At 39.3% G+C, this 19,940-nt stretch overlaps 7 protein-coding genes and 1 long non-coding RNA gene across 8 annotated transcripts; 6 read left to right on the top strand and 2 right to left on the bottom strand.

Moving 5' to 3' along the window:
- Window positions 1–12: 12 nt before the first annotated feature.
- Window positions 13–2,148, bottom strand: LOC105971662 (GroES-like zinc-binding alcohol dehydrogenase family protein). The gene is made up of 6 exons (XM_012996526.2): window positions 1,810–2,148; window positions 1,666–1,733; window positions 1,179–1,415; window positions 783–1,073; window positions 501–688; window positions 13–382 (listed from the first exon to the last, which is right to left on the bottom strand). The coding sequence occupies exons 1-6, from the start codon at window positions 1,934–1,936 to the stop codon at window positions 190–192; spliced, it is 1,104 nt and encodes a 367-aa protein (XP_012851980.2). The 5' UTR covers window positions 1,937–2,148; the 3' UTR covers window positions 13–189.
- A 732-nt stretch (window positions 2,149–2,880) lies between these two features.
- On the top strand, window positions 2,881–3,249 carry LOC105971675 (uncharacterized). The gene has a single exon (XM_012996540.2). The coding sequence runs from the start codon at window positions 2,881–2,883 to the stop codon at window positions 3,247–3,249; it is 369 nt and encodes a 122-aa protein (XP_012851994.2).
- A 1,543-nt stretch (window positions 3,250–4,792) lies between these two features.
- Window positions 4,793–7,182, top strand: LOC105971657 (protein HOTHEAD). Its single transcript, XM_012996520.2, has 5 exons — window positions 4,793–4,963; window positions 5,104–5,748; window positions 5,841–6,232; window positions 6,397–6,893; window positions 7,005–7,182. Exons 1-5 carry the CDS (start codon window positions 4,873–4,875, stop codon window positions 7,045–7,047), a joined length of 1,668 nt encoding a protein of 555 aa, XP_012851974.2. The 5' UTR covers window positions 4,793–4,872; the 3' UTR covers window positions 7,048–7,182.
- A 698-nt stretch (window positions 7,183–7,880) lies between these two features.
- Window positions 7,881–11,404, top strand: LOC105971676 (protein HOTHEAD). Its single transcript, XM_088819311.1, has 5 exons — window positions 7,881–8,122; window positions 8,251–8,581; window positions 9,826–10,151; window positions 10,226–11,123; window positions 11,216–11,404. The coding sequence occupies exons 1-5, from the start codon at window positions 8,041–8,043 to the stop codon at window positions 11,256–11,258; spliced, it is 1,680 nt and encodes a 559-aa protein (XP_088675437.1). The 5' UTR covers window positions 7,881–8,040; the 3' UTR covers window positions 11,259–11,404.
- On the bottom strand, window positions 11,401–13,920 carry LOC148769873 (uncharacterized). The gene is made up of 2 exons (XR_016031655.1): window positions 13,788–13,920; window positions 11,401–11,901 (listed from the first exon to the last, which is right to left on the bottom strand). It is a non-coding gene; the product is annotated as an uncharacterized LOC148769873 (long non-coding RNA).
- Window positions 13,696–17,517, top strand: LOC105971656 (Pyridoxal phosphate (PLP)-dependent transferases superfamily protein). The gene is made up of 3 exons (XM_012996519.2): window positions 13,696–15,582; window positions 16,176–16,264; window positions 16,646–17,517. Exon 1 carries the CDS (start codon window positions 13,778–13,780, stop codon window positions 15,488–15,490), a length of 1,713 nt encoding a protein of 570 aa, XP_012851973.2. The 5' UTR covers window positions 13,696–13,777; the 3' UTR covers window positions 15,491–15,582; window positions 16,176–16,264; window positions 16,646–17,517.
- Window positions 16,672–17,517, top strand: UREF (urease accessory protein F). The gene has a single exon (XM_012996535.2). The coding sequence runs from the start codon at window positions 16,672–16,674 to the stop codon at window positions 17,398–17,400; it is 729 nt and encodes a 242-aa protein (XP_012851989.1). The 3' UTR covers window positions 17,401–17,517.
- A 226-nt stretch (window positions 17,518–17,743) lies between these two features.
- Window positions 17,744–19,052, top strand: LOC105971666 (uncharacterized). Its single transcript, XM_012996531.2, has one exon. The coding sequence runs from the start codon at window positions 18,033–18,035 to the stop codon at window positions 18,933–18,935; it is 903 nt and encodes a 300-aa protein (XP_012851985.1). The 5' UTR covers window positions 17,744–18,032; the 3' UTR covers window positions 18,936–19,052.
- Window positions 19,053–19,940: the final 888 nt, after the last annotated feature.

Below are 19,940 nucleotides of genomic sequence, written 5' to 3' on the forward strand. Positions count from 1 at the left end.
GAAGAAGTATCGTGACCGAAAGGCTAGATTCAAATCTTGCCTATGCACATATACGGAACTGATTTCGAAAGAACACCACAATCCATGTTTTAACATCTGAACTTTTGTTCGAGCTCGTTCATTATTTCAAAACCAAAAAAAAATAAATAAACATTTATTCAGACACGATGCATATAGCTGGTTATGTTGTTAGAGATTAAACATAACTTTGATAGCAGTACCACCAAGTGCACTGGTTTCAAATGCATCTTCAACCTCTTTCTGTGAGAATCCAAACCTGTGTGTGATCAACGGCTTCACATCTATCTTTCCACTCTGCAGAAATTCTATGCACAACGGCCACGTGTTCTTGTACCGGAATATTCCAACCACATCTACCTCCCTGATTTTTTATTTTTAGCACATCCATCAATTATACATCCCGATGTATATACATAAAAGAAGAATAGATGAAAAGGGTAAGTTTGCAAATTAACGAGGGTGGGTGCGGTTAAAGTTACCTGACGGCAGCTGGAGCAAGAGGGACAGTCATCTCTGTATGGCCCATTCCGACAAGACAAACTTTCCCACCCGAACAAGTGGCGCCTAGAGCTGTCGACATTGTTTTGCTAAACCCTGCACAGTCGAAACTTATGTCGATTCCACCCCCCATTGCTTCCTTAATTCTCTCCACTTCATCACGTAAATCCTGTTTCAATTTTCTCGTCACTATATCAAAACTGAAAAAGGGTATGTGGACAATATTTTCACGCAAAAAAGAAAAAGAAAAAATGGGAACTTACATTAGAATTAGTGGAAACTTTGACAGTTTGATTCGCACCAAGCTCTTTAGCAACCGACAGGCGGTGATCATCAACATCCACAATAACAATCCTCGGAGATCCAAAAGCACGAGCAGCAAGCATTGTCACGAGCCCAATAGGGCCCGCCCCCATCACAAGCACATTCGTCTCGGGCCCCACATTTGCACGTCTACACGCGTGTACTCCAACACTCAGCGGCTCGCACATTGCACCTTCCTCCAAACTCACATTCTCCGGAAGTTTGAAACACAAGTCCGCCGGATGCACAATCTGCCAACGAGGATCAAGAAAACGGCGGCCGCTATTTTATCCTTCTTTGGAATAAGATTCTTCAAAGTAACGTCATAAAAAGTGAAATGGCTATTAAAAGTAGACCTGATTAGCGAGGGAACCGTGGATAGGTGGAGTGGCGAAGAACTTCATTTCCGGGCAGAGATTATATCTGCCGTCTTTGCAAAGGTTACATCTCCAACAACTTATTCCCGGTTCTATGGCGACTCGGTCACCGGGTGATAGGTGCTTCACTTCCGCACCAACTTCCTCGATAATGCCAGCACACTCGTGCCCGATCACCATCGGCTCCTTCACGATAAAATCCGCTAGTTTCATCGCCTGAAACACGAGAAAAAGAACCATGCTCTTGATGATAATTTGCAGTGATGATTGATCAACAAGATACAAACTCAAATCAACAGAAAGAAAGAAAGTACAATATTAACTGCTCAACAGAATTGAGTATAGCACATCGAAACACCCAAGCAGAAACAAACACACTACCTTAAATCAATCAATCAATTAAATAGTAATGGGAATTTCATTAATTAATGGCTAATTAAATAAACAAGAAAGGGTTTTTTCAAACCTTGAGGTAGTGAACATCACTTCCACAGATACCCACAGCTTTCATTCTGATTCTAGCATCATGAGCTCCTAATAATAATAATAGACCAATAATAATTAGAGAAATTGAAAGAAAATAGAAAAAATTAAAAATGAAGAAAAATACCAAGAGGAGGGAGCTTGAAAGGAAGAATCTTGATATCGTTAATGCCGAGAAGCCAAGCCGCCATGTTTTCTTCTGTTCCATTTTTACCCTCGTCGGCGTTTCCATGAGACATCCCACCCTTCCCCATCTCTTCTTCCCTCCTTGTGTCACAAAAGCGGAATCTTTTCTCTTGTGTTTGTTGAGTGAATGAATGAATGAATAGATAGATACTATAATATTATATTATTATAATGGTGTTTCTAAATTGGTATTTTTTGAGGATGAGGATGTATTTAGTATTTGGAATTTTATAATCATCTTTTGGATGATGATGATGATGTTCCAACAACAGACGAGTGGATAATAAATACAAAAGAATATCAATATCTTCATTATTTTATTTTATATTTAACTTGGGCCCAATTGAGTCTTGTGTAAGAGTTTGGGCCTGCCTCTATGATTGAGCCCAAATTTCAATAATGGATTTTATTAGAGTTACTACTATTTGGTACCACAAATGGACCCCCGAGAAGATCAAATCGCCACATAAATCACACCGGACATTTTTTTATGAAATAAAGCAACAATAATTCGACACGAGATTAATATAAACAATTTGATTTGGACTGTGATTAGACACACAGACATGACGGTTATCCTCGTCATGACACGTGTAACTATTGAAAGAGACATCATCACATCACAAATGAAATATTCCAATTAAAAAATTGCCGTCCCATTATATTGAAGCCAAACTCCAATGACCAAATTGCACTCATCATTCAAAGTTGGTCAACTTTTGAATCTTGCATAATAGGATAAAAGGAATTTCGGTTTGTTTGCCTAACCCTATATATTCTTTTTTCCAAGTCAAGTGTATATTCAAAAAAAAATATCCAGAATTAATTACAAAAATCGGTTATTATAAGAGAACTAATTAAATAAAGTGGCATTTCATCTAACTACACTAGTCAACATTCCTTCAATTAAATACGTCCAATAACACTTCTTTAAATTACGTTTAAATTTCTTCTCTCTAATTTTAAATAATCTCTCTCTCTCTCTTGCTCTTTCTCTCTCTAGGAAAAAGAAATGGCTGGTTTCTCCGGTAGCATAGTGAAGACGGTGAAATCGTGGGTTCCAATAGCGGATGCATGTTCATGGTACTGCGCCGTCGTTTTATTGGGTGTAATCCTCTTAGGGGGTTCGATCGGAGAAAACTATTACGACGAAGAAACGTTAACACAAGTGGGTGCTGTGTCCGTGATCAGGGGAAACCACCTGCGGCGGCGGCCATGCGACGAAATATATGTTGTCGGAGAAGGAGAAACACTGCACACAATCAGCGACAAGTGCGGGGACCCTTTTATCGTCGAACGGAACCCTCATATTCATGATCCCGACGACGTTTTTCCCGGTCTTGTCATTAAAATCATCTCTCCAAACCCTACTTCCAATTAACTCTATATATCGATACACTCTCTGTATACTATCTACAATATATACAGCTAGTTAATTATTAGTTTTTTTTCCAGTTTTTTGGTTTTTTCCTTCATCTTTAATAAAATTACAAAAAACCCTGCCTCATATGTGAAGGTAGCTAGGGTTACATGTTTTAACTTTTTTTTTTTTTTTTTTTCTGTTTTCTTAATTTTCTTGTTTTTATGGGAGGGTGGCGGGGGTGTTACGTACAGCTGTATGTGCCTGTTCTTACACATAGAAATTTAAGGTTGGCAAAAAACATGTGATACTTGATTTTTCCATGAGTTTATGAACCATGTTTGTGACAATAATAAACATTTTAAAGTATATCTTAATTAGTTTAATATATGAATAAAATAGTAATACAATAAAGCTAAAGTAGAGACAATCTTAGAAATATGGTTAAGAAATTAGCTATAATAATTATTGTTTGATTGAGTAAATTATTTCATTAATCTTGAAATGGAGATGAAGTGGAATTTTTGCTGTAAAATATATTGGAAATTCCTTAATATAGTTGGATCAATGTAATTGGGCAAATATTAGAAATATAAATATAATTTAATTTAGGTATGATCAATTCCTTTCATTGAAAATTTTTAAATGCAAAACTTGAATTAGTCAAGTTTATCCTAAATGTGGTTATATAACTTTTTAAAGTTCATTAGTGACACTAAAATTGATAGTAATAAATAGCTAGTGGTGGTGTGATCAAGACTGTCCACTACAAGATGTGTGTGGTGAAGAATGAGTCTCATATCATTAAATTAAATAACAAACTTATATTAATATACACCACATTAATTTCGTGTTATGGGGACAATATAATATATTTTCTCTTGATTGATTTTTGGTGGAAAGATGACTAGGATATGTAAAAACTGCATACTATTTATGGATATTGTGAAATATTATCTAATTTATTAGGAGTAATTTGAAAATCAATTAATTAATAAGTATTTTTGTTATATTAAAGAAAAAGATGCTGGTAGCCAGGCAGATTGAACAAAACCCAAGTGTATGGGCTCAGTAGTACGGCCCATTATCAGCCCAAAGTAAAACTACATATCCTAGCATGGATCTGTGGCCACTTAAATGGGCCTGAAATATCCGAGCCCAATAAATAAAATATTCTTATTACATGAATTATTATCCACGTTTTTTCAATCAACATTAATATATTTCAATAAATAAACCTAATTTATTTATTTATTTCTCAAGAAATTAAAATAATATTCTCAAAACCGCAGCTATGGGCTATGAATACATAAAAGAGTCCCAGAATGATTTTATGTAAGGCTCGCTGCATATAAATGTGATCTTGGCCCCTGTCAACTATAATTTCTGTAATATTATATTATATATATATCGCTGAAGAAAAATATTATACATAATATATTAATTGATATGCAATAATCTTTGTGCCGCCAAAAAAAAATATGTATGTCGTCTTCCCGCTTTAGTAGATCATTTCTTTTCGTCTTCTCACTTATAAAAAGAAGGGTTGTTCGTTCATCCTCAGTTTGTGTTTCAACAAATTTTGTTTGTTAATTGTTCGTTTTCATCTTCTATTTTTTAATACTATTTTTCTTGAAAATATTAATGGCTTCTGTAATAATTACGTGGTCTCCCCTTCTTGCAGTTTCTCTTTGGATTTTCTTCTTCATTATTATTGCTTGTTATGCAGAGAAAGGTCTCTCTCTCTCTCTTTCTCACACACACACACACACAGTTAATTGCGTGTTTCATGAAAACTAATGCAACAGTTTACATTTTAATATTCGGCACGCAGTTACTATTTTAATTCTTATTTTTATATATCTGTGTGATCAGCTCCGTACTCATCTTTCGCAAGAGATGCCACGTCAGCTCCCCCATCGGAGTACTTCGACTACATAATCGTCGGCGGCGGAACCGCCGGCTGCGCACTGGCGGCGACGCTCTCCGCCTCCGCAAAAGTACTGCTCCTGGAGAGGGGCGGCCTGCCGTACGGTGACCCAAACTTGGGCCACGTAACGGGCTTCAGGAAGACACTGGCGGACACGTCGACGACCTCACCCTCGCAGTTATTCGTCTCGACGGACGGCGTCTTCAACCACCGCGGCCGCGTCCTGGGCGGCAGCTCCGCCATCAACGCCGGGTTCTACACGCGTGCCAGCAACCAGTACGTGGTGGAGGCCGGTTGGGACCCGCGGCTGGTAAACGAGTCGTACGGGTGGGTAGAGACGAAGGTGGTGTTCCGGCCGCGCGTGCTGGAGTGGCAGTCGGCGGTGAGAGACGGACTTCTGGAGGCCGGCGTTTCGCCGCTCAGGGGAACAACGTACGAGCATTTACACGGCACTAAAACCGGCGGATCAACTTTTGACGAGCACGGGTACAGGCACACCGCCGCCGATTTACTGGAGTACGCCGACCCCACCAAAATCACCGTTTACTTATACGCCACGGTGTACAAAATCTTATTCGGATCCTCTCCGGGTTAGATTTTATACATATCGTTTACAAAACAAAATTCAATATAATTTCAATGGACAATATAATATTAATAATCAATGTTATATATTATGCAGAGCGAAGAACAAAGTCATACGGAGTTTTATTCAGAGATTCAAAAGGCAATAGACACGTGGCATATTTAAACAGTGGGTCCACAAACGAAGTCATTTTATCAGCTGGTGCACTGGGCAGCCCACAACTGCTAATGTTAAATGGTATTGGCCCGGCCCGTGAACTCAGGGCCCATGGAATAACAGTTATACTGGATCAGCCAATGGTGGGCCAGGGCATGTCTGATAATCCGATGAACGCCGTCATAATTCCTTCACATAGGCCCGTCGAAGTGTCACTAATTCAGGTAGTCGGCATAACCAACGCCGGCAGCTACATTGAAGCGGCAAGTCGAGTCTTGGAGCAGGCTTTGACCCCTGCTTTGGTTCAACACTTTGCAAGGCTAGCAAACCAGGTGATCGAACATCTCACAATCAAAAGCTTAAACTATTAGTAAAATGTATCATTTAATATTAATATCTCCAATAGACTGGTTAATTAGCAGGTCATAATAATATATGCATGCACTTTCAATAATGCATTATTTATAGAAATGTTGTACATACGTACAATTTGCAGACATTTCCCGAAGCTACGAGAAACATCCAAGACGTAATAATATTGGAAAAGGTGATGGGTCCATTTTCAAGGGGCTATCTGGAGCTCCAGAGCAACGACCCGAACGACAACCCGAGAGTGACATTCAACTACTTCCAGGACCCGAGGGATCTGCAGAGGTGCGTTCAAGGAATGGGAATAGTTAAACGAGTGATCGAATCAAGGCCCATTTCTGCGTTCCGGTACCCATTCTCCACATTCCAATCACTGATCAACTTGATGCTGGCAATTCCCAACAACCTGAGGAGGAGACACGTGTCGGCATCTCATTCGATGGAGCAGTTCTGCATGGACACCGTCATGACCATATGGCATTACCACGGTGGATGCCAGGTGGATAGGGTTGTTGATCGGGATTATAGGGTTATTGGTGTTGATGGATTGCGTGTGATTGATGGATCCACGTTTTATACCTCGCCTGGAACTAATCCTCAGGCCACCGTTATGATGCTTGGAAGGTGCATATATATATATATATATATATAAATATTTATTTATTTATTTATTTATGAAATAATTGATATATCTTTTATTATTTAAATAATTTATTAAGTATTTTTGTGATGCAGGTATATGGGACAAAAAATTCTAAGGGAGCGAATTCCACAATAATATCAAAGAAATTAGAATAAAGCTTTAACTTTATGTAAATTAATCATTTATTCGAATATATTAATTAATTAATACTTGATTTGTTTCAAAATAACTGTCATTTTTTTTAATGTATTTGTGCATTTAATAGAGAAACTAAAACTACGGTGTCTTGTGGGACCCAAAAAATATATGTAATGTGATTAAAATACCCATTACGTTAATTACTTATTTACATCAATCCTCTTCTCCGGTGACGAGGGCAAAATTGCAAAAATAATAGTTAATACGTTATTGAAATTCTAAAGTAATAGATACTAATATGATAAAAAAAAAAATTCCAAAGCAACAACTATATTGCTAGTTCTTAATAGACTTTAATGAAAAACACAGGTTGATATCTTTGAAATCCATAGTACCAAATTCACTGCACTTGTTTGAATTGATGAATTTGACAAAAGATTTCAAATCCACATCCGTGCTTTTCAGTTACAAATCGAGAGATTCATATGAATTTCAAATAACTCTTAATTGAAGTGTTTTCAAATCATTTCTCGAAATCCTTTCATCCAATACAACAAATATCATATGAAATAAATGCTAGTTGTGTATGCAAAATCTTTCAACAGAAAAGAATGGGTAAATTAATGTTTCAAAGTCCGGATTTTTTTCAAAAAGATAGGTCGGGTTTTGCTCTATTTACATCCGGTCAACTTAAATAAACCGATAAAGCTCACCGAGTGTCGCATAAAATATATAATGAATTAAATAATGCAAAGGCATTTAATTACTAGGGTTTTCACTTTTACCAATTTTCTCCTAATTCATAAATGTTTGGGGCAGGTGAGAAGAATACGTCCACATGCATTAAATCAACAAATTCTTTCAATGCAGGATATGGACTAGTGTTGAAATTATCTTTATAATAATATATATAATGGAGCTATAGCAAATGTGAAACTGTGCTGAAACTGCATGCAGTTCCTCTAGCTTGAAGATATAATTAATATAACAATGGCGGCTTCTAGAAGGTGGTTTGCCCTAGTTGCAGTTTTTCTAATTGGGATTTTTGCTTCTTCTTATGATGCAGAGAAAGGTTTGTCTCTCTAATTACTTCCTTCTTTATTCCCACACCTACATATTATATTGTGTCTGTGTTTTTTCGTGAAAACCGATGCACTGTAGTCTGTATATATATATGCATTGAATTTCTTGATGTGCCAGCTCCGTACACATCTTTCGCAAGGAATGCCACGTCAGCTCCGGCGGCAGAGTACTACGACTACATAATCGTCGGCGGCGGGACCGCCGGCTGCGCACTGGCGGCGACTCTCTCCGCCTCCGCAAAAGTACTGCTCCTGGAGAGGGGCGGCGTGCCCTACGGCAACCCGAACGTGACCCGCATAAACAATTTCGGGAAGCTACTGGCGGACACGTCATCACGGAGCTCGCCCACCCAGCAGTTCGTCTCGACGGACGGCGTCTTCAACCACCGCGGCCGCGTCCTGGGAGGAAGCTCCGCCATCAACGCCGGGTTCTACAGCCGTGCCAGCAGGCTGATACGATCTCTTGTGTATCATAAGATTTCTTTACGAAACGTAAGAAAACTCTTGTTTATTATTTCTCTTCCTTTCCCTTCGACAATAGGCTCGGCAGCGGCGGCGGCGGTGGCTCTTTGAAAAATTCATCGTCGTCCTCTTCCTCTTCCTCCGACGATAGGCTCGGCAGCGGCAGCGGCGGTGATGGGCGGCGGTCCCTTCGGCTTTGATGATGGCATTGACGTCGTCCTTGACTTTGTTCAAGCAATTTCTGAAAATTAATCCGTAATTTCTCTACGGATTTTTCCAATCGCTCCAACCGTCTTGTTTCTGACATCATGATTCTCACAAAGTTTTGATGTGATCTCAACTTTGCTCCAGCGTAGCTTTGATGTAATCGCTGCCTTGCTAACGAAGCGTTGGTGTTAATCGCAACTTCGCTTTGATACCAATTGATACGATCTCTTGTGTATCATAAGATTTCTTTACGAAACGTAAGAAAACTCTTGTTTATTATTTCTCTTCCTTTCCCTTCGACAATAGGCTCGGCAGCGGCGGCGGCGGTGGCTCTTTGAAAAAATCACCGTCGTCCTCTTCCTCTTCCTTTTGCGGTAGGCTTGGCATTGGCGGCGGCGGTGGATCTTCGAAAAAGTCATCATCATCCTCGTCCTCTTCCTCCAGCGATAGGCTCGGCGGCGGCGGTAGTGGTGTTGTTGGTCGGCGGTGGCGGTCTCTTCGGCTCTTATGTTGGCGCCGTCCTTGACTTTGTTCGAGCAGTTTTTGGAGACCAATCCGTATCTCCTCCACGGATTTTTCCAATCGCTCTAAACGTTTTCTCTCGGACGACATAATTTCGCAAAGTGTTGATGTAATCTCAACTTTGCTCCAGCGTAGCTTTGATATAATCTCTGCCTTGCTAACGAAGCGTTGGTGTTAATCGCAACTTCGCTCTGATACCAATTGATGCGATCTCTCGAGTATCATAAATATTTCCTACGAAACGTAAGATCTATTCTTTAATATTTTTCTCTTCATAATAAAACCCTAGCACAAGACGACTATTTAAAGAGAATAAAACCCTAGAATCCTAATCTAACTAGCAAAGATAATTACCTAAACTAATTAAATACCTAATAATCTCCTAACCACTACTAACTCACGGCCATCTATAACCCTAAACAACTATTCTAGTTAATTAATAATTAAATAATGACTAACTAATAATTAACGATATATTAAATAATAATATATCGTATCACAGGCGTGACGTGGCGGAGGCGGGTTGGGAGCCGCGGCTGGTGAACGCCTCGTACGAGTGGGTGGAAGCGAAGGTGGCGTTCCGGCCGCGGGTGCGGAGGTGGCAAGCCGCGGTGCGAGACGGGTTGCTGGCCGCCGGGGTGTCGCCATACAGAGGATTCACGTACGAACATTTGCAGGGCACCAAAATCGGTGGGTCCACTTTCGACCAGAGCGGCTACCGGCACACCGCCGCCGATTTACTGGAGTACGCCGACCCCACCAAGATCACCGTTTATCTATACGCCACCGTGCACCAAATCTTGTTTAGAACAACTCCAACTCCTCCGGGTTAGATAATCATCAAAATAAAATAGTATTTATAAAAATTAACTTAATTAATAGCGATATATATATAAATACAGGGAAAAAACCAAAGGCTTATGGGGTTTTGTTCAGAGACTCAAAGGGGATTAGCCACGTGGCGTATTTGAATAGTGGGCCCACAGGCACAAATGAGATAATCATTTGTGCAGGTGTGCTTGGCAGCCCACAACTGCTTATGCTAAGTGGTATTGGGCCGGGGCATCAACTTAGGGACAAGCGCATAACAGTAATCTTGGACCAGCCAATGGTGGGCCAGGGCATGTCAGATAACCCAATGAACGGAATCTTAATTCCTTCACGTAGGCCCGTCGGAGTTTCCCTGATTGAGGTAGTTGGCACAACTAACTTTGGCAGTTACATTGAAGCAGCCAGCCGAATCTCGTTCCAGACGATGACTCCTTCGATGGCTCAAGCTCAACACTTAGCCAATCAGGAAGGTTCCGACCCGTATCGGAATCGGACCATCGGAAACGTGATTATATTGGAAAAGGTAACGGGCCCATTCTCGAAGGGGTACTTGGAGCTCCAGAGCAACGACCCGAACGACAATCCGAGAGTCACATTCAACTACTTCAAAGACCCGAGAGACCTACGAAGGTGCGTCAAAGGCATGAAAATTGTTAAGAGAGTAATCGAGTCAAGGCCCGTTTCTGCATTCCGATATCCATTCTCCACGTTCCAATCACTTGTCAACTTAACGCTGTCAATTCCCACCAACCAGAGGAGACGACACGTGTCGGCATCCCATTCGATGAGGCAGTTCTGTGTGGACACTGTGATGACCATATGGCATTACCACGGTGGATGCCTGGTGGATAGAGTTGTCGATCGGGATTATAGGGTTATTGGTGTTGATAAATTGCGTGTGATTGATGGATCCACGTTTAAGTACTCGCCTGGAACTAATCCTCAGGCCACGGTTATGATGCTCGGGAGGTGATTAACTTATCACGGGCTTTGAAATAATTGATATATCTCTCTATAGTCATTGCATGTTGAATATTCTGTTTTTTTTTTTGGTGATGCAGGTATATGGGACAGAGAATTCTGCGGGAGCGAATTCCACAGTAAGCAAACGGGATATAATAGGTATCGATTAAATCCGATAAATGTTTGTCTACTGTGTATTTAATTAGACTCATGAAGCAATATTAGATTGAAGTTTTCGTATCCGAACAACTGATGATGTTATTGAAATTAGTACTATTTGAACTGCTCATCAGGTAAAACAAGAAAATATATTTTCCTAATTAATCAACCAACGAATTCTCGGATTCGTATATTTCTAACTTAATAGTAGTGCGTGCATTATCCGAAAATAAGGAAATAACACGACGAAAAATAGTTACATACCATGACATGCAGTGGGATGGACTTCCAATCTCCGAAAAGGCAACGAAATAAATCCAACGGCATAAAATCGATAATCACGAAGGATATGCCAGTTTGATGCATCTGACAACGTTCGTTTCTTTTGGCGAACAGCATCTCCTTTCTACTGCTTTTCTCCGCATTATTATTATTTTTTCGTAAAAAAAAAATAAGTTAATGGAGCAGGACAGGAGAAAGAATCTAGTGTGCTCGTAAAGGAGCTATCGAGACAGGGATATGTGAAGGATAAACATGTAATGACCGTGAAAAAGAACCTCCAAATAGGATATCCATAGCATAAATCTCTAGCATATGCTATTTCCTCCATTGGTTTATTCCGTCTCTGCAAAATCAAGATAAGACTTATATATAAGTCAAACAACAACACTAGGGTTCAGACAAGATTACGAGGAAGAAGGAAAGGGTTTATGTAAGCAAACCATTCGTAGGGCTTCTCTTAATTGGCATGCAATGATTTTTTTTTTATATTTACGATTTTTTGAATTCTCATAACATGCCAAAGGAGAGTTGCCCTGTGAGTGATTCAGCTTAACGTGTATTAATGCCGTTTCTTACACTGTGCTACCAGAAATATGAAAGAACTTGTCGTCCAGGAAAGCTTTACTATCTTACTGCATTGCTTCTGTTTTCTTGCTGTCATTTTTTTTAATAATTATTTATTTTTTGCATTCAATTTTGTACGAATACGAGTCTTCTAGCCCTGTGTCTACATTGGTATCATTGCATTTTGGAAGTGAACATTGAACAACGATAAAATTTCCTACAAAATACTCTCCCCGTTTCTTTTCCGAAATTTTCCCCATATAATGTGGTTTTTTTTTTTTTTTTTTTTTTTAATTATGTGTAAACGGTAATTTACGAATTTTGAGATTTCAATGCGTATATTTTAAACGGCACTTAAACTAAATCGAGGGAGTAGTCATTTATCCTAGGTGAAACTGCAAGATTAGACATGACAAATAGATTATATTTTGAATCAATCAAACAACTATGGGAACTAAGCAGTGACAGTTATCATTTTAAATTTGTAGCTGTTAGCATCAAGACAGTATTTTTTTCTGGCTGTTATGATTGTTTTTAGTGCATATTAACAAAAAAAAAAGACTAATGATTACATGAAATAAATCGCAAACGACACCATCAAGTTTGTTAAACGTGTTAAGTGAATCAGTTTGACTGAATAGTTAATCTGTTTCATGACTTCATCTCAAAGAAAAGGGCCACATAATATTATACAAAGACGATGTTCTTCGCAACGTATGGATTAAGACAACCTAAGAAGTTTCATATTTTATTGTTTGCTGTTATTTTCTGGAAAAAGGTAAGAGATAGCTAAGTTGAAACTGCCTGCCTGCCTGCAACAGAGTACTGACTATAATACTGTGTCAAAACCCACAAAGTTTTCAAAATATAAAAATATAGAAACTAGAGCGAGTCAAGCAATTTGTGCCATTCAACCCCTACAAAATGCGATGATTCCGAGATGCGTGTTAGAAAATTTTATTTATTTAAAAAAGAAATTATTATAACATTATGAAAGAGGTAAGCAGGATTATTTATTTTAAAAAACTTGAGCAATAATTGAGACAATATTAAAGCCCCACAAGAAAGAATAAAGCTACCCACAAAACTAAAGAAATTCATTTTTGCCAGCAAGAAGCCTCTTTTAGCCAGCCAGCTCCATATCCTATGCCGGCCATTATACATATATCTCTTTGTTGCTTTCACTTTTATTCAAGTTTTTAAATTTTTTCATTTTATTTTCTTGATATCCATACAAAGAATGTCTAGAGTAAGATACGGTTCGATGGTGGGGAAATCATATAATTAATTAATCGACTCTACTTTCTTCTGTACCCAATTTCATCATACCGAGTCAACTTTCGCAAAACATGCGCAATCAATTAGCCATTAAAAGATATAACACAGTGGAGGAAAAAGAAAACGAAACTTTAACAAAATTTAGAGGAAAAGGTCAGATAACCTATTCAAAAATCGAAATAAATCATTTGCCTGTCCTATTCCACACAAAAGACACCTCTTTTTTTTCCACACTTGTCTTAACGAGTAAGCATCACAGTTCACACCTATTATATATACTATATATATATATATATATCAACAAACGGAAGCTCATTCGAAAGAAGCAGCATATATAAAACATTTGAGAGAAACACGTATAAGAGAGAGAAAATAAAATGCACTCACCTCGTTTGAGAGAGGCAACTCAAGCATGCTTCCAAGGTTGTTGTCCGAACCCCAACCTCGATGAGGCAGAGCAGCCAATAGCAAAGACGAGAAGCACATCCTCCGTTTGCCGCCACAACTTTGCTGCCACAACAGCATCCTCGTTTTTCCCAAACACCCACTTCACCAATCACGAATCAATCCCTTCCCTGCAAGAATCATTCCTTCACTTCATCAAAGCATACCCCAACTATTCTGATACTGCCCCTATCGACCAGATACGAGCTCGAGAATATTCCCACCTCTCGATATCCGACCATGTCTGCCTCGATTACATAGGCGTCGGTCTATTTTCGCAATCGCAGATGAACAAGTCCGATGGGCAGTCTGGTAATTTGCCATTGTTCGGTGTGACTTTCAAGTCCGTGAGTCTCAAGTCACAGCTCCTCCACGGTGGAGAAGGATCACCGCTCGAATCTGCAATCAAGAAACGTATTATGGAGTTTCTGAATATTTCTCAAGACGATTACTCCATGGTGTTCACTGCGAATCGATCGGCTGCTTTCAAGCTCGTAGCACAATCATACCCTTTTCAATCCAGTCGGAAATTACTCACGGTTTACGACCATGAGAGCGAGGCTTTGGACTCCATGGTCAACATGTCTGAAAAACGAGGAGCACGTGTAATGGCAGCTGAGTTTAAATGGCCAAGGCTGAGGATTCACTCCGCAAAACTGAGGAAGATGATTGTGAGAGATAATAAGAAGAAGAAAAATCGAGGGTTATTTGTGTTCCCTCTTCAATCAAGAACGAGTGGGGCCAGCTATTCGTATCAATGGATGACCATGGCCCAAGAAAACGGATGGCATGTATTGCTCGATGCATGTGCATTGGGGCCAAAAGAGATGGACAGTTTTGCCCTTTCACTCTTCCAGCCGGATTTTCTCATTTGCTCTTTCTACAAAATTTTCGGCGAAAACCCGACTGGATTCGGTTGTCTCATCGTCAAGAAATCAACCGTTCCGCTTCTAGAAGCTTCCGGAGGTTCGGGGATTGTATCTATCACACCAGAAAATAACTTGCTTCGATCCTCTGAAGATAATTCAGGCACAGACACGGAGCTCGAACAAATAGCGAAAAATCAAGAAAGTGCGGAAAACGAGACCTCTGATATTATTCAGTGCAGATGCTTGGATCATGTGGATTCGTTGGGATTGAGGCTGGTCAATAGCAGGGGAAGGTACTTGATCAACTGGCTGGTGAGTGCAGTGACGAAGCTTCGGCATCCTAATAGGTTGGACCATTTTGCCCTCGTGACTATTTACGGCCCGAAGGTGAAATTCGACCGTGGGCCCGCTTTGGCGTTCAATATACATGACTGGAAAGGAGAAAGGGTTGAACCGGCTCTAGTGCAGAAATTAGCAGATAGAAGTAAGATTTCAATTGGGGTTGGATTTTTGCACCATATTTGGTTCTCGGAGAAATATGAAGGACATAATTCGATAATCTTGGAGCGTAATGTGAAAGAAACGGAAACAGTGGGAACTAAAAGTAGAAAAGATAAGCAGGGAATTACGGTTGCTACTGTTGCACTTACTTTCTTGGCTAACTTTGAGGATGCCTATAGGCTTTGGGCATTCATAGCGCAGTTTCTTGATGCTGACTTTGTGGAGAAGGAGAGATGGAGATACACTGCATTGAATCAGAAGACCATAGAAGTGTGAGTACAGAGCCGAATATGTTATCGTTTCGAAACTGTAATATTTCCTGCGAGTTATTGAAGAAGAAAAAAATGTTTATCCACTTTTTAACGAAGGTAATAATTTATGCTTCAATAAACATGTTAGCTTTGATGATAAGTTTGTGTTTGAGTATTAGCCAGTGAACATACCCTTCAAGCAATGTAAACAACCACTATGTAGCCATTCATTCTCTAACAGGCATATCATCAAACACCTTATCAGCAGCATCGAACCGGAGTTAAATATGTGTTCTCGCACTCATGAAAGAATAAAAATATACAAAAACCCAGAAAAATGTTAGCCCCCTGCTTTGATTCCAGGAACATGATTTGATTTTCCCATATGAATGAAATTAAAAAATTAAAAAATAAATAAAAAATTCCGAATTATTTATTCTGGAAAAAAGATATACAATAGTCTAGGGCTTTTCCAAACAAACACATATGATTTAAAAATGATTTCATTGGCATACAGCATACTTGCTCTAAATATAACAATTTAATTTATGTTGCCATCACCAGAAGTATAATTCGACGAACACCGACAAAGAAGAACTCTTTGGTCAACGACCCCCTTTGCCCTATATCTCTTATTTTTTTCGTTCTCTCTCTCTCTCTCTCTCTCTCTATCTTGTGGGATCGTCGACCGATTAAAAGTTTTTTTTCAGGTAATCCTCTGTGCTTCAATCGATTCGAAACTTGAATTTTCCTGCTGTGTGGTCGCTATCCGTATGGATTTTTTTAATTTGTTTTTGAAGTATTTAATTTGATCTGAAAATCTCCATTGTTATTGGTTCGGGGCTTGATTATAACTCTACTGTAGTGCCATCGTAGTATTTCGTTTTGTACATTTATATCTCTGCTCCCGCGTTTTCAGTATCTAATGATCAATTGCTTGGGTTGGCAATGTATTGAACCTCGTCGTGTAGACCAATGCTTTGATTTTACACACAGTCACACACGTATACATGTGGATGTGTGTAAAATGCGTATATCAGAACATAACGAAAAGGGTGAAGAATAGTAGTACATTTCTTTAGCTGGATTGTAGTTAATCTTGAAATGCACAATCAATAAGCAAGTAGTTTCATGTAATACTAACAATTCATTTCCATAAAACATATTTTTCGAATTCCAGATTAGTGAAAAAATTGTGCCTTTGATATGGAGTGTGAAGGGGAGCCAAATGAAGACAATGCAGAATCTTCTACTGCAGGTCCACTCCAGCTATGGAGTCAATGGCAACTACTCGATTCGATTCTCCCCACGGGTGGATTCGCTCATTCGTTCGGTCTCGAAGCAGCCATGCAATCCCGATTAGTCGTTTCATCCGAAGACCTAAAAACCTACATAATCCACACACTAGAAAACACAGGCAGTCTTCTTCTTCCCTTCGTCTACTCCGCAACAATCTCTCCAAACACACAATCATGGCACAACCTCGATAAAACCCTAAACGCAACGCTAACAAACGAAATCGCACGCAAGGCGTCGATAGCTCAAGGTTCGGCACTCATGCGAGTCGCAGCTTCCGTTTTTACGGAGATCCCTTGTCTGAAAACGATGAGAGCTGCTGCTTTGAGTGGGGGTGTCTATTTCCACCACGCCCCTGTTTTCGGGCTTGTGTGCGGGCTTCTTGGTTTTGATGCAGAGACTACTCAGCGAGCGTACATGTTTATAACCATGAGGGACGTTATATCCGCTGCGACTCGGCTGAATTTAGTGGGGCCACTTGGAGCGGCTGTGCTGCAGCACAATGTGGGACCGATTGCCGAGAGCTTGTCGATCAAGTGGATGAATCGAGGCGTTGAGGAGGCTTGCCAGACGTGCCCTTTGCTCGACACGATACAAGGTTGTCATGGGTATTTGTTTTCTAGATTGTTTTGTTCTTGATGATGCACCTAGGAAATTGAATCAAAACCCTCTTATTGTTTTTGCTCTCTAATTAATCTTGTGATTGTTACATAATTTTCATGTGATTAATATTACAGATGAGAATTATTTTATATAGACTTTGTGCTATACATTTAAGAAGTGGAATAAGTTAATAAAAGAATTGAATTCCCATCTCTTCATAACTGAGTGTAGATGCCTCTTTGGAGCACTAATTTGGCCGGCATAGCATTTATCAACCCTAGTTTATTATTAATAAGGAATTAAAGCCACCAGTACAGTTACCAAACTGCCCATGGGTTTGTCCGTAGTTTAGCTAACTGATCAAAATCAAGAATGAAAAAAACAAAATTCTTGAATTATTGAAAGGAACTAAATAATTACTGATTTCAACTTGTTTCTTGATTTTACTTGGTCAGTTGAATTGTCGATAGTTTCCTCTAAATGTGGAGTTTAGTGTTCAAGGTTATAATAGTAATTACACACTAAGTGTTTGTTCTACCTTCTAGGGGTGTTAAATCTTGGTAAAAATAAATTCACAGCAAAAGGGGGCATTATTTACTGCCCTCCACTTGCTATATATATATCCACTCTAATCTTTTTACCCTCTCTTCCCATATATTTTTTAAACCATGAACCCCAAAAAGGTAAATGCCCCTTCCCTCAAACTTGTAATAACAACCTTACTACTTATTTTCTTGGTCATAACTTCCCTCGCCCTAATCAAGGACCGCCTCTACACCACCACCCGATACCTCCGAACGGGGCTCCGCCAACAAACCGAATGCACCACCGCCGACGGCGACAAACGCCACCTCATCCGCAACCTCGAGCCGTTGATATCGAAAGAGCCGCTCGAGATATGGGAAGGACTAGGCAAGGAAGAGAAAACCATCAAATACCTACCCTCCATGATTGACTTGAGCCGCAAGAAAGGCCGGTTCATCTACATCGACCTCGGCGCCCGCGAGTACGACTCCAGCATCGGGAGCTGGTTCGTGAAACAGTACCCCAAGCAGAACAAGAAGTTCGAAATCTACGCGGTGGAAGCCGACAAAGCGTTCCACAAGCAATATGAATCAAGAAAGGGAATTACGCTCTTGCCCTTCGCCGCTTGGATAAAAAACGAGACGGTGGTTTTCGGGAGCAAGCCGATTGTTGTTAAGGATAAAGTATGGAGGATGAGGCCGTTCGGGCGGATCGAGGGACAAAAGGCGCAGGACGACGAGCTCGCGGCGGTTACGAAAGTCGAGGCGTTTGACTTTGTTGACTGGCTCGAGAGGATGGTGGGGCCCGATGATTTCGTGGTGGTCAAGATGGATGTGGAGGGTACCGAGATTGTTTTGATCGATGAACTTGTACGACGGGGCGCGATTTGTTTGATCGACGAGTTGTTTATGGAGTGCCATTTCGACCGGTACGTGAAATGTTGCTCCGGTGAGAGGATTAATAGGTTTAATTACTCGTATAATCAGTGTTATAGTTTGTTTGATGATCTTAGGAATATGGGATGTGTTGTGCATCAATGGTGGTGATTAATCTTGATGTTATTGTCATTTTTGTAATTTTTCTTTTTTTTTTTTTTTAAATTAATTGCGGTATTAGAATAATGTTTTGATGAGTATAATAATTATGTGTTGAATTTAGTTGGATGGTGGTGTTTTTTGGATGGCTTACATTTGTTTGTGGACCAAATCAACTCCAATATTGGGTACACTATAATTAAGAGGTTGTTTACTTTTGTATCGGAATTTTGAAATTTCAATTACAGTTGGCGTATTTTCAGTAGCCAAAATTACGAAAATATCTCCGACACAAATGTGACTTAACTGATATTTTCAGACGATACTTCACAGAAATATAATAATTATTAATAATAATAATAAATAAATAAAATATATGCAGAAACTAAGCTATAGTTTGTAGATATTTTCGTAATCACTTGTATTTGGTCTTGTATCTCTCTACTCGTTTGTGTTCATAGTTGATTATGCTCTTTGTCATGATAGATGTAGATCACTCCGCTCGAACCACGTTAAATTGTTCTTGTTCAATTACGTGATTCAAACATTCAATTTCTTTGAAGGCTCAAATTGATTTTCTTCAATTTCTTTTAAAATCTTAGATATTAATTTCGTAGGGGCTTAATTCTACTTTGCACCCTCGAAATGGAGCATTTGGCACTTTGCACCCTTGAAAAATAATAATAGCACTTTGCACCTTCAAAACACGATAAATCATTCACAATGCACCCTTAATTGAATTATAAAGTATTATTCATTTTTTATTAGGTTTTTTTTCCGGGGTGCAAAATAACAAATTAAATTGTTATTTTCTTCAACCTCCTACCTAATTTCGAGTGCACGAAGTGAGAAAAAATAAAAATCACACCGAATAATTGAAAAAAAAAATTTTCTTACGAAATCAAATCAAATAAACTTTAATTATTAAATTACTCAATTGATATATATTTTATTGTAATTGGTGAAAATATTAAGTAGAACTATTTGGAAGAAAATATAATTTTTAAATACCACTAA

The sequence above is a fragment of the Erythranthe guttata genome, chromosome 6 (assembly GCF_056151865.1).
Source record: "Erythranthe guttata isolate IM_541 chromosome 6, IM_541, whole genome shotgun sequence".
In the NCBI taxonomy this organism is placed as follows: Eukaryota; Viridiplantae; Streptophyta; class Magnoliopsida; order Lamiales; family Phrymaceae; genus Erythranthe; species Erythranthe guttata.